Consider the following 15,369-nt stretch of genomic DNA (forward strand, 5'->3'; position numbering starts at 1 on the left):
GAAATATTGTTTTATACACGACGATTATATTGCATTATTGTCTCATTTTATCGTTTTGTATAAAAATAACTATTACTTCACTATCTTACTTTACTATGTTATCCTGCGTCTTCACAATTTTCAATCTGCACTTAAAATTATATTATCATAATTCTAAAGATTATGATTGTCATCTTCCTTTTAAAATACTTTTTTTTAAATAAAGTACCTATTAAATAAATCAAATAAAAAATATTATTTACTTTTATTAAAAAGGAAATAATATACAAAACGTTCTTTAAACGTGTTAAAATAATTCAGAGAGAGCAAGCAATATTTCATTATATTCCAGGAAAGATATGCGCTATGGCGAAATTCTAGTGATATTTCAACACTCCTACACTATGGCGGATAAAGCATCTTCTGTACACAAAAGATGAGGAATGAGCTGCCATTTTCATTATGATACCGCTGGTTTAAATTTTCTCTCATTATTTGCATCGAAGAAGATGACAACCTGACGATGAAAAATAGGATCCAGGGGTAAAAACTGCACTAAATTTTATATCGCATAATAAGATGCCAAGAATAAAACCATAAAATATTGCCTGTTAATTTTATTAAAGGCTGTATTACTTAATTATGTCCCAAATGTATTCATTGAAGTTTGTTTTTTAACTGTTACTAACTCATAACAATTTTTTGTGTTTTCTTTTTGTATGTATTTTAGTTTATATTTGTTACAAATGTTCGTTAAAAATTAAATACTCTTTTTTTCAAACGTCACAAAAGTATTAAATAAAAAATTAAAGTATTAATTAAAGTATTATTATTCTTTATGATTGACAATATAAAAAAAGTCATTTTAACGCCTAGGCATAAAAGTACAAGAATATATTACTAAACTGACATAAAGTGTCAAATTCAACGAGCGTAACCATAGTTTCTCGATATATAATTACATACAAGCTATGACTTTTAAATCTTTTTATATTATTTGGAACGTTTGAAATTGTTTAAAATTTTCTTTGTGGCGTTTAAAAAAACAACATGTTCTATTTGGAGTAAAAATGACTTTTTGTGACTCGCCTGTATGTCGTTGTACAGTCAAACGTACAGCCTCGCCACAGAAAGTGTCATTTTTACTCCTAATAAAACTATTATTTATAAAATATCTAACATAAAAAGAAGTATTAAAACAAGATGGTATTCATAATCTATAGAATTATGATAAACCTATTTAAATGTATTTCAAAGTGTGAATTAAACAAGACAGATGATAACATAACATCACCCTCTCAATTTTTTCAGGGTATTAATATACAGGGTGGTCCGAATTGTATTTCGGAAACTTCGGCAACATATTCTGCTTATAAACATACTTAACAAGTAAAAAAGTTCGTATAAATGTATGTCATAAAACGCTGAGTTTCGGAGATACAGGGTATAGAAGTTTCATGTTTATTTCGATTTTTTTCTAAATAATTTAAGAAATAACGTCAATATTTGAATGAAAATTGGTGTCTGGGAGTTTTTTGAATGAGAAATTTGACTTTATGGTGCCCGGTGGCGATGGCGTAGGGGTAGAGGCTCTCGTCTACCAATCTCAAGGTGTGGGTTCGATTCCCACAGCCGGCATTTCATCAGCCGACTATTTTTATTAAAATAAAAATAGTTTGGGTACCTAGGTCGACTCACTTCCCCTAGGAGATGCAAGACCTTGTCGTTGGTGGGGAAGCTCCTGGTCAGGTGCTGGGGGGAATCCCCCCCAGCACTTGGCTTGGTCGAAGCTGAATCGAAGAAGCATGGTCGAAGAAGCATCTCACTCATCGTCTTGTCCCTGACTGTAGTGTCGTGGCCAGGGAATTGCACCAAGACATATAACGATACCGGGCGGGGCTACGGACAGCCTCAACCTTGGGGCACCGGGGGGCACCCCATTGTATTTTACCCCTTACTTCTACATGCGGGGCTCTGTAGAAGTGGACCGACTGTCCCTAGCAACTCATGGGAACACTATGAGATCTGGTAATAATAGTAATAAAAACATCACCGGTGAAGCTGTGGGAAACCCCTAGCAACACTGGGAACACTAACAATGAAAGTTCCAAGGGGCCAAACCCAAAGAGAACTACAGGAGAGGTGGCTGACACTTGCGTGAGACCATCCTCCGCAAGTGGCATACAAGTTACCACCTCCTCCAAGGGTCGGGGAGCCTACCTCCCTACCTCTAAACCCAACAGGCGACACAAGCTACCGTTTCGTCTACCCGGCCTGGGTCGTAGCTCCTCGACTATGAAGGACACGGGTCTCCGTAGGAAGTCCTGGGACTGTATGATGAGTTATAACTCAAGAAAGGGGGACACAATAGATCTCTAAGGTCGCAGAGATTAACCCCCCTCCCACTTATTCTAATTCTAATTCTAGGTCGACTCAGCCTTAAATGAGTACTTGGGATTCACAATCCTGAGGTAATAATAGGCGGTTGAAGCGTAGTGCTAGCCACATTACCTTCCTTGTATACCGAACGGCTCTAGTATGGCAAGCTGTATCTTGCTACTCCCAAGGCGTTAAACGCTATATACGGGAGCTATTATTATTAGAAATTTGATTTTTATGTCATTATGACTCCTATTTGTATAGGCGGCGCCACCTACATGTGTGTTAACTGTTTCTAAAGAGTAATAACTTTTCATCCGTACCTGTATAAAACTACTAAGTAAAAAAATATACATTTACAACTTTTTTTACGTAAAAAAGGTCTCTTGGTAAAAATAGCTATGGGTAATGGTTCTCGAGATATTTAGAATCAAAATTATCAAGACCTATCATCATTGACATAAATTAAACATGTTGACTAACAGTTATTAGACTGAAATCATAAATTTATGATTAATTTAAAAAAATAAAAATTTCCTAAATTTATTAATTCAGTCAAATAACTACGTACTCAACGTGTTTATTTTCTGTGAATAATGACATGTATTGACTATTTCCATTCTATATATCTTGAGAACGGTTGCTCGTAGCGATTTTTACCAAGAGACATTTTTTACGTAAAAAGTCACGGAAATGTATATTTTTTTACTCAGTAGTTTCATACAGATATGGACAAAAAGTTATTATTCTTCAAAACAGTTAAAGCATATGTAGGTGGCGTTCCCTACAAATAGGAGTCATATTGACATCAAAATCAAATTTTTCATGTAAAAAAAACTCACAGATACCAATTTTCATCAAAATAATGACGTTACTTTAAAAATTATTTGGAAAAAATCGAAATAAAAATGAAACTTTTACACCCCGTATCTCCGAAAGCATTTTAAGACATAGATTTATACGAACTTTTTTATTTATTTTTATTTGCAGGATATACTGTCGAAGTTTCCGGAGTGCAGTTCGGACCACCCTGTATAATGGCAAACAGGGCAATTTAAATATAAATGTACTGTAACAACAGAGATAATGCTTCTTCCATACCATTAAATATTGCCATTTTAGCAAACAAAGCTGATTTATAAGATATAGATAGAAACATATTGAATTTTCTATGTTAAAAATTGTTTCTTTGTTAAAAAAAATGAAAAAACAAAAGTTTTACTTACAACATCAATAATATGATGTAAAGACACTCCAAAAACAACTGTCAAAGGCAAAGAAGAGTTTTGGACTGGTCGAACTCCTGCGTCATAGTCTGCCATCAAATGCTTCATTAACCTGGCTTCGTTGTCATCTGCCGAACATATTTTCGAATCTGAAAATAAAAAATCAATTAATTATTATAAATAAGTAATATAAATACATTGAAAAAAAACAAGGTACAAAAAATGCCCAAAAAATAACAATTAACGCGTGTTTGGCTTAATACTTATATTTCTAATTTTTCTCGTTGGACTTTCTAAATACTCAATATAAATGACTAGAAAGTGTTTGGTGTGTGGAAGTTCTAATATAAAGGTCCCCGAATTATCTTTTTATAGGCAAGTAAAGTTATTCAGTTGTTCTTTTATTTATATTAAACCACATGGATACTTTCTTGTTAGATTTTTGTAGCTGAATGTATTTTTTGTATAATTTAATTTTTATGACAGTAAACATTCAATTTATTGTTGCATGCATTTTACAAATTAAATTTTTTAAATTAATGTTCAAATTTGGCGCGTGGACGCTAGGTCTTCGACAAGGATATACAGAGTAAAAGCACCACGTGTGCAACCAAAAAAGAAGAAAAATGCAAGTCGTTGATATGTTTGCGACAGTTTCCATATTGATTTACTTATCCACGTAAGTATACACGGTGAATTTCCTACGATGTTCTCTATGGGTATCTCGAAAACTACTGGAGATAGAGAGTCTCAAAACTCAGTAATTTTTCGAAGAAAACATATTATAGCTTATATCGCTAAAAAGCTTAAAAAATGGCGCTTTTTATGAAGTCATGGCCAACTATGGTTTCCATTTAAAAAAACATATGTTTGTGTCATATGTCAAAAATGACAGGCTTTAGAAAAAAACGGAGGACACAATCTCATTAAGGATGTAATTATCTACAACTTTTATCTGAAAACTTTTTGTCTAAAATAACTTATAATGGAATTTTTTTTCGAAATATCTAGTAAGCCATGAACTTTTTCAAAAATCTGAAAGGCGCATATTTATGACCCCACAAAACTGCAATTCTTTCGCCATTTAACCGACTCTCTATCTCCAATAGTTTTCGAAATACCCATAGAGAACATCGTAGGTAACTCACCCTGTATATGATCTAGGATCGTAGTAGATACTTTGAGCTACAGATGCCCGATGCACCCTGTAGATCAAACTAAATACGAGTATTAGCAATAATCACAACCATGCAGTCCGAAAATTTTGGTAATTTTTTTAACTTTGGTACAAAACAGAACGTTTTAGTAGACCCTCACCTATATCAACAAAAATTCTAAACACGGTCAAAGAATTTCAATTAACACGGATACCTAAAAGTTAATGAAATAAAGTACAAAAGACTGACAATCGATACCTGATGAAGCCAAAAAAGAAACCAATTTTTCGCTGAAACTAATAGATCAGGCTCGACATCGAATGGAGTTTTTATTTTTCGAATTGGTAAGTGGAACATTGATTTATTGTGTATAGTTGCTTTGTTAACAAATACCATCAAGTATAAACGTAATTAAAAATAACTTAGATGTAAGTTCGTGATGTATATTAGATAGATAGGTATATTATACTTACTAAAAGATAAATAAAATTCTTTCGTAAATAGATAATGCCTATTATCAAGTTTTTTTTATTTTATATATGTATACTATACGATATTTTCAAGTGTTATAAAAATATACAAAAGAATACTTCAGTTATAAACAAACTTAGATGTCATATAATAAGGGTCGGCATTTCTGGTCTTGGGTGCCGATTTTCATGTGTACGAAGAGTACGGTCAACACGCCTAGTAAAATAAGATGTACTGAATAAAGACAGAAGGCGAGTCAGATTAAGTAGTTATGTAATATATACTTCGTAGTTCTGCTCACTCCGACTTACTAGATTGCCATAACGACTCACTCCTATACATGTAAACTCCGACCCAAAGGTTCGCTTGCTAGCGGGGTATGTTACTAAAAGAATATTACTAATTCCTCCATAACTTTCGAAGATATGAAACACATTTTATTATTAACATCTTCGTAATTACTGTCGAATCTTCTCTAGATCCTAAAAAAAAATTTATTTTTAAATTTAGTAATAAATGACATAATATTTGATATAAATAAATATGGATAAAGGTTGATCTCACTATACCTTCCGTTTCCATTCCATGTCCATTCCATATCCATTCCGTATTTTTATTGTATTGACGCTATACGCAAGCTTCCGTCCCGTATCAGTTCCATACTTTTTGTTATACAATTTATATCATTACAAAAGTTTTATTTTAAAAATTTGTATCTTTTGAAAAAGGTAATAGATTTAATTAAGAGGTGAAAGAATAAATAAATATCAGCAAAATTTTAACCGAGCTGGTACAAATGTAAGAACTTAACAAAGCTGTTTCCGGTATGCTTCAGTCAATCCGTCAAAAAAATGTATTGAAGGAAAGGATATGGAACGGAAGGGAAACGGAACGGATAGTGTGCATTGTCCTATTCATCACATGATATCATATATTTTATGTAAACGGAAGGGAAACGGAAGGGAGATGGAATGGAAGGTATAGTGAGAATCAACCTTTATACTTTAGAAAATTAATGAGTTGTTATATTTGAATAAAGTTTACTATCTATTTCTACTTACTATTTTAACACAAAAAAATTGGTCATATTTTTGACAGAGGCTTTAAATTATTTTATTTCATTAAATCAGAATGAACAAAATAAGATTTAAAAAAATAAATAAATACTCCAATTCATTTATAAAAATTTAACTTTACTGCTAAAAATTCTAACTAATTTTAGCCAAACAAAACCATTATTTGTAATTATTTGCATTTTTTTCCGTGTACACAAATAATTTAAACTTATGGCTGGTTATTTAGTTAAATTACCTCAAAAGGGCGCTATTTGTTAGATTTTTCACCTAAAAACCACGGTGGTTAACAAAGCAAGGATTTGAAAAATGAACGTAATATTTTTTATAACTGACATTTATGACTATACTGCAATATAGTAACGCAACTGCTACCCAGTTATTTGTTTTTAAGGGATTTGAGAAACGCCATTGCAATTTGCCAAAAATAAACGTTTATACAGGGTGATTCCTGTAAGTCGGTCATGCTTTCGAGGAATGATAGGGGACGTCGAAATATTAATTTTGATAGAGCACACTATGGGTCGGAAATGCCTCTTACGCAAGATACAGGGTGTTAAAGTTTTTGAAAAATTAAAGATATTCTTTAATAGTTTTTTAACAGTTGAAAGTATCGTTATAAAATTTTATTGTAGCAGTCTGCCTAACAGAGACACTCTAAATGTAAAAAGAAGAGGTTTTAGTTTCAACCAGTGGCGTAGCTGTCATACGCATCGGCTAATATTTTCAAAAAAAAATATTACACCACTGATAAAAATAAAAATTTCGGAGTTTTTTTATTTACTCGGTTTATTTCCAAGAAAAAATGTCTCTTTCGCAACTTTCTTCTACCTAACACCATTTTGTCACAATTTAAAAATAAATATTTTTTTAATGAGAACCTTAAATATGCGAATTATTATAACTACCTTAAAACTACGAATTTTATTATTAACAATAAAAAAAATTCTAGTTTAAATTTATAATTTTTTAAAAATTTATTTAGTGCTAATAGTAAAAAGTACTAAAGTTACCTAAGATGAAGAGAGCTAACGATGAACATGTGTTTCTGCCCTCTAGTTATAATAATTCGCTGTATTTAAGATTCTCATTAAAAAATTTATTTAGTTTTAAATTGTGACAAAATGGTGTTAGAAAGGAGAAAGTTGCAAGAGACATTCTTCTTGGAAATAAACCGAGTAAATAAAAAAACTCCGAAATTTTTATTTTTATCAGTGGCGTATATTACAGTACTATTTTTTTTTGAAAAAATTACCCCATGTGTATCACAGCCTACGCCACTGGTTGAAACTAAAACCTCTTCTTTTTACATTTAAAGTGTCTCTGTTAGATAGATTCCTATAATGAAATTTTACAACGATACCTTCAACTATTAAAGAATATCTTTAATTTTTCAAAAACTTTAACGCTCTGTATCTTGCGTAAGAGGCATTTCCGACCCATAGTGTGCTATATCAAAATTAATATTTTGATGTCCCCTATCATTCCTCGAATGCATGACCGACTTACAGGAATCACCCTGTATATGAAAACAATGTAATAATTTTATTCATTCAATATTTTTTGTATTTTACTTGAAGTTTTAAAAAACGAAATTTGATACATTAGTGTATGACATAAATCAAGATTGATTGACGTATTCAATTGTTTTTCGTTGCTTCCTGTTTCACCGGAAATGACTACAACTTTTGATTTTTAAATGACACCCTCGGTATTTTTTTACTTTATTCGATAGAAAATGACACCCTAAATAGAACTTTTGATATTTTCGTATATGGTTTATTTGAAATTGTAACATGCCGTTCATAACGACAATTTAACTCGAAATACCAAGTGTGTGGTACGAAATTATTCATAAAATTTGTTTTTTCTAAATACGCTTACGAGACACCTCCTTTCCATTTGAAAAAATTGAGATATGATTAAAAATACCATTTTGGGCATCTTTTAACCGGCCAGGACTAGACACGGAAAATGTTATATATATAAAACACGAAGATCAAATGTATTTTCCAAGGCTTCTTGATTAAAAATTAGTACTTTTAATACAGCCATGGCGCACCTTAGATTGAAATTTAAAATGCGATTTTTTTTGAGCAAAAATGTTAAAAGTTGACGTATAATATGTCATTCTATTCAGAGTGTCATTTTCTATCGAATAAAGTAAAAAAATACTGAGGGTGTCATTTAAGAAATTAAAGTTGTAGTAATTTCCGGTGAAACAGAAAGTGATAGAAAACAATTGAATACGTCAATCAATCCTAATTCATGTCATATACATACCAAAACTCATTTTTTATCTAAAAAAAATAAAGAAATTACATGGCCAGCCACTTTTGAACAGTTGGAGAAACAATTAAATATGCCTGCATTGAGATTTGGGTTTTCAGGCTAGTGTATACACAAAAATTATTGCAATGTATTTCCTTGTAGTACAAATTATTAGAAGATTGGGTTACACCATTTATGCTCTATCTTATAAGTTGTTCAAAATGTTGTCCATTTTACTATTACAGTTGAGGGTTGGAACCTTTGGTGTTACACAGCAAAATAAAAACACTAAATCACAGATCGAAATCATCTGCTGATGATGCTAACAGGGTTAGCGAAACGCGCGTCCAGTGTAAAAGTAAAAGTGTTTTGGTGTATTGTGGTGATTTTAGTCTTTTATTTTGTCCATTTTACTGTAAAGAATAATAACATCTGTTTTTAAACTTCTGCCTAACATTTCGGAAAACTTTACCGGGAATTGACCGGTATTCTGCAGTAATTCGCCTTTTAAGATCATCAGTATCAGTAGGTTGTGTTTTATAAACAATGGACTTAAGACGTCCCCAAAGAAAGAAGTTTAAGGGTGTTAAATCCGGTGATCTTGGAGGCTATTCAATTGGTCCCCTTCTACCAATCCATGTACCTACCCGGAAATCTCTCGTTTAACCTGTCGGACCGGAAGAAAATAATACGGTGGAGAACCGTCTTGCTGGAATGTTAACAAATCCTCCTGTAAAACTGGATTACCCCCTGCATCAATTTGAGTTTCGGGCTCTTGGGTGATAAGAGGATCAATAGTCTCTTGAAGCAAATTAAGATACAGATCACCTGTCAAGTTTTCTTCAATAAATAAAGGACCAATAATGGCAATTTCCAAGTATACCAGTTCAAACATTATCTACTTGGGGATATTGTGTATATCCTTCTCGAAAAATATGCGGGTTCCAATATCGACAATTTTGTTTGTTAACATTTCCATTTAGAAAAAATGAACATTCATCGGAAAAACAGATATTCCATGCCCCCCTGGAAGTTGCCACTCATTTGAATTTGAGAAAAGAAACGTTAATGATTATGATGTTTTCCGTTTATTAATAAATTGACATCCTAGAAAAATGTAATGGCTACGTTGTCACCAAATCATCAAATAATTTGTACCACAAGGAGACTCATTGCAATAATTTTTGTGTAAACACTAGCCTGAAAACCAAGCTAGAGTTTACACAAAACTTAGTCCCAATGCAGGCATGTTTATTGTAATTATTGTTTCTGCAACTTTGAAACGCGATTATTCGGAAACCTCTGCACAAAAAGCAACAAAGTAGGATACCACTACCAAATTTTAGTAAAATTTTCAACTCTTTTTAAACTAAATATTTTCTCTATTCTCGGTTATTTTGTCCATTTTTTTTTCTTCTTCTTAAAGTGACTCGTGTAACAAGTTCCTTTGTATTTTATCCTCAAACTGAAAGAAGAGCCCAATTACAGCACAGGCTGCAAATTGCTAGACAGCGTAAGAACGAAGATTTAGAACTTTATTTCAAACAGTCTTCTAGAGTTCGTAGTTATTTTCAATTCCTTTCAGACGCATCCCTCGACAGCTCTTTAATATAAGAGGAGTTTGCATTGTCGTTATTCATTAATTTTAGTTATTCATTAACTCACGGTTTATTAATTATTCTGACTTTGCGGCGAGTTGTGTAAGATTAATCGAGACTTATTTCGAAATTATTACGTATTATTTTGTGATTAATTAGACAAGTTTAAAGCCTCATTCCCAACCTCGAAATTAGTATAATTAATTAGTGGTTTCAATTATTATAGGAGGATTGTTTTTTATATTTTGCATATACCGGGTGGCGTCTAAAAACTGGCTCACCCCTATAACTTATATATTTTTTAGATATAGAAACGAGATTTGGTGTGTTAGTATATGACATAAATTAGGAATTGATTGACGTATTCAATTGTTTCCGGTCAGTTCCTGTTTTACCGGAAATGACTACAACTTTTGATTTTTAAATGGCACCCTCGGTATTTTTTTCCTTTATTCGATAGAAAATGACACTCTAAATAGAATGGCATATCATATCGTCGGTGAAATGTGATAAACTGCTAACTCCATTATTTCTAATTTTACAGGAGAGCAAAAAAACGGTACAAAAAAATATGTATACATACATGTAGGAAGTATTTTCATGCGTTAATATGATAAAGAGATGAGAATTTTATTTGCTGGGGAACAATAAAACTCAATATTGCGTGTTACATAATTTTTTTCAGACACAATAGGGAGATAGCAGATATTCGTCTTAAGAAATAAAAATATACTTCTGGAGATAGCAACCTTTATTGTTTGAAATTTTGAAAATGAAATTGAATATTACCCAAACAGATTTAGAAATTATGAATTAAATTTAAAAAATATTATATGACATTCATAACCATATATTTAGAATATCGCCGGCCTAGAAGCAAAACATACAAGTCCAAAAGCGAATAAATTTTTAAAGAACTGAAGTAGCAGCATTTTGGACTTAATGAATATAAAAATAATTTAAAATTAAACTTATAATTCTTAGAAGATATGGTAGAATCCTTCCATGCTTATCCTAATTTTTATATAACGGTAGTAGACCGAGCTTGAAAAACAGTGCATGATTTTATTAAATGTTTATTACTTTTCTCCATATTTTTTTAATTTTTATAAAATTTATGTATCATTTACGTGGAAAAACGTTGAAAAGAATAAAACTGATTAGGTATTTTATGGAAATTCTTGTACAACTAAGTAATGTTATTTAAACTATTTATAGCACGCCGATGAATTTATAGAACGGATCGGACTGGCCATATTATATATATAACTAGGGAAGGGGTGAGAGGGGGGGGGGCAGCCTTCGCGGGCCCTCTTTATAGTTCATTATTTATTCTTAACAATATTTGCTTTTGCATTGTATTATGGCATTTGCATTGCATTGGTTTACCTTGCATTAGAGTAGTTCCCTGATTTCTATACAGGGTGAGTCTTATATAAGTGCAAATATTTTCAGGGCTGGTAAATCTCGATAAAAGAAACATAATATTTTCTCTTTACCGTTTTTTCAAATAAATCCAAAGCAATCGAGTTATTTCACTTTTAAAATTTCCAATTTTTTGCTATAATTTTGAGAATCATTGAATTTTCTTTCTTGTAAATTTAATATACTACTTATGTTGCCATATTACAAACAAAATATGTTTTTAAACTAAAAATTAAAAAAAATTCCAATTTTTTTTACAAAATTCCAAATTTTCAAAAAAAAATGGCGCAAAAAACCTCATGATCGTGAGTCTTGGGTCGAAATATACTACCCCTAAAAATATTTGCACTTATTTAAGACTCACCCTGTATATAAAGGGAAAAATTGACTAAAACGTAAGGTGAAAAAATACGCAAAAAAATCCAAACGGGTCCCTTCTTACATTGCCACCCGAGTCCCTTTAGCCTAGTTCGACCCTGGATCGACGTCCTGTACAAAAGAAACATACGAATAAGAAACCGTGTGTTTGCTTTAGCGTGACCGTAACGGAAATTACGGAGATAGCAGCATTTCGGTGGCTATTTCCGATCATTGAGAGTTAGCAGATTTTATTGAGTTAAAATAGCAAATTTTCTTTAATGGGAAAAAATGTATTTGCTTTCCCTATTTGTAGAGTATTTTTTCTCTTTCTAATGGTATAAAAAAACTTATTAACGTAAAAAATGGAGTTAGCAGGTTATCACGTTTCACTGACGATATTTCAACTTTTGACATTTTCGCTTTAAAAAGATCGTGTTTTGAATTTAAATCCAGAGAGCCATGGCTGTGTTAAAGACACTAAATTTTTAATCAAGGAGCCTTGGAAAAATAGATTTGAACCTAAGATGCCTAAATCGTATTTTTTATAATATATCAATATTTTCAAATGGAACGAGGGTGGCTCATTAGCATATTTGGAAAAAGTATTTTTTTACGAATAATTTGGTACCACACACTTGGTATTTCGAGTCAAATTGTCGTTATGAACCACATGTTACAATTTCAAATAAACCACATGCGAAAATGTCAAAACGTTGACATATGATATGTTATTCTATTCAGACTGTCATTTTCTATTGAATAAAGTAAAAAAAAACGAGGGTGCCATTTAAAAATCAAAAGTTGTAGTCGTTTCCGGTAAAAAAGGAAGTGACAAAAAATAATTGAATACGTCAATCAATCCTAATTTATGTCATATACTAACATATCAAATTTCGTTTCTTTATCTGAAAAAATAAAAAAGTTATAGGGGTGACCCACTTTTGAGACGCACCCGGTATACTGCTTAATTTTTTAAATTATGACAAGATGTAACAAAATTTTAAAATTTCAAATTATTGATGCTTTGTAACTGAGAGTGTAAACTCTAGTAGTAGTAACTAGAATCATGAATTTCAGAAAAAAGTTGACTTGATTATACAGGAATTAATTAAAATAATCAAATTTGACACACAGCTATATGTAAGGCAAATTCTGTAGGAATAATTGGCGAAACTAACGTAACCATGTCACCCTTAACGCTGTTTCAAAAACAGAGCGGCCTACAGATCTGTTTGAATTGGAAATGACATGGTAATTTTATAGATAATTACGAATAATTTGAGATTCTGTATTAATTAAGAATAGTTTGAATTTCATAAATATAAAGTTGTGTTTTCAAAAAAAATCCAATACACGTATGTACAATAATATACACTCAGATGCAAAAAAAAACACAACGGAGAAAATTTTGGTCAAATTTGAACGTGTTATATTTTTGTTATTTTTAGCCCTATTTTCATGAATTTATTTATTTTTTTTAGCAAGCTGTATATTATTATATCACCTTTTATTCGTAAATTCAGTTTTTTATAAACTTTAGTATTTGGCATATTCTTCTTCTTTCTCAGCCTGGTTCCATCCAGTGTTGGATATAGGCCTCTTCTAGGTTTTTCCATGCTTCGCGATCTCTAGCCAATCTTATCCATTGTCTTCCCGCCACTGCCCTGACGTCATCGACCCATCTCTTTTTTGGTCGGCCCACACTTCTTGTTGTTCCCCTAGGTCTCGATAGGATTACTTTTTGGGGCCATCGGTCTGGATCCTGTCTTGCCACATGTCCTATCCATTGCCACTTCAGACTTGCCACTCTTTTAACGACATCTATTAATTTTGTTTTTTGACGTATGTGGGTATTCCGTATTTTTTCCCTAATGGTGACTCCCAACATGATTCTTTCCATGGCTCTTTGTGCTACTCGTAGTTGTTTTTCGAGTAATTGCCATAGTCTCTAAGCCATACATAAGCACAGGTAGAATGCAGCTGTCGTAAGCCTTTTTCTTTAGGTTCATGGGCACCTTTTTATCCTTGAAAATATCGCTCATATTTCCAAATGCTACCCATGCCAAATGGATCCTGCGTTTGATCTCCGTATTTTGGTTTTCCTTGCCCAGCTTGATTTTATGACCTAAATATATGTAATGGTCTACGTTTTCAATAATAACGTTGTCCACGGTAATGTTATGGATATTGTTGCTCATTATCTTGGTCTTCTTCAAGTTCATTTTAAGGCCAATTTTCTGGGATTGCTCATTTAGCTCATTTAGCATGGTGTTTAGTTCTTGAATGTCGGTGCTCAGCAAGACAATATCGTCTGCGAACCTCAGATGGCTAAGGCATCATTTGGCATATTATACAAGGTTAATCGAGGGGTTGTTTTTTAACCTAACTTTAAAACACCCTGTGCAATAATTTCGTCTGTGAGTTTTCCTAAAATATAATTTTACGGTCAGAATCATATCTTCTGAGCATTTTGTTTTTTGGATCATGTCAATACATGCCTTGGTTAATTTTTAAGAAGAAGTTATTTTTCAATGTGATAAGGCGGCTTTGGTGATTATTGTAAACTATAAACTACTATGAACTGCCCATGATGTTCGACGTTTGGCAAATGCTTGGCAGGAGGGTTAGAGGTCGCGAAGCAATACCAGCGTCATTAAACGAACTTCGCTTGGACCTTAAAGAAGAATAGGAAAACATAACACAATATGATATATATGCAGCCTCAATAAGAGTATGACCGGATGCATACAGACAAATATAGCAGCCAAGGGTGGCAATACAGATATTAGGGTATTTTTTACAATTTTTTTTTCTGTTTGTATATTGAGTATTACAGATGTTTTCTTTAATATCGTTAGTTCTGTTATGGTTATTAATGTTTATTAAAACCCGGAGTGTATCGTAGTCTTTAACGTTTTTTTTTCAAATTTAGTATAGAGTATCCAATGCAGTGTAATATGACGTTACGATAATAGTCATCAAAACCATCTCGTTATTACATCAAAAAGTAATGATAATTAAAAAAATTGCAAATTGATAGTTATCAGTTCATTTCGCTCTTAAAAATTAACTAAAGCATGTATTGACATGAATAAAAAAAAAATGTTCGGGAGTCATAGTTCTGACCGTAAAATTATATTTTAGGAAAATGTACAAACGATATTACACAGGGTGTTTTAAAGTTAAGGTAAAAAAACAACTTTTCGATTAACCCTGTATAATATACCAAGTACCAAAGTTTATAAAAAGCTGAGTTTTTGATTTGAAATTAGTAGTTAGTTAAGAAGTTCTACGTATTTTTAGAAATTGAAAAGGCAAAATGTACCTTTATATTATGTATACAGGGTGTTTCAAAACAAATGCGAAAAATTTCAGGGGGTGATTCCTTGTTCAAAATAAAGGGTAGTTTGCTTTATAAACGTTGGGTCAA

General features: G+C 32.0%; 1 protein-coding gene across 1 annotated transcript in view; it reads right to left on the reverse strand.

Moving 5' to 3' along the window:
- The window catches only part of LOC115874527 (neuronal acetylcholine receptor subunit alpha-7-like), a 131,468-nt gene that overhangs the window by 84,110 nt on the left and 31,989 nt on the right, over positions 1-15,369 (reverse strand). The window contains exon 2 of the mRNA XM_030889694.1: positions 3,585-3,733. Coding sequence (XP_030745554.1) covers positions 3,585-3,733 — 149 coding nt within the window. The remainder of the gene's footprint in view (positions 1-3,584; positions 3,734-15,369) is intronic.

Source organism: Sitophilus oryzae, unplaced genomic scaffold (assembly GCF_002938485.1).
Source record: "Sitophilus oryzae breed Bouriz unplaced genomic scaffold, Soryzae_2.0 scaffold_1297_pilon_pilon, whole genome shotgun sequence".
Taxonomy (NCBI): Eukaryota; Metazoa; Arthropoda; class Insecta; order Coleoptera; family Curculionidae; genus Sitophilus; species Sitophilus oryzae.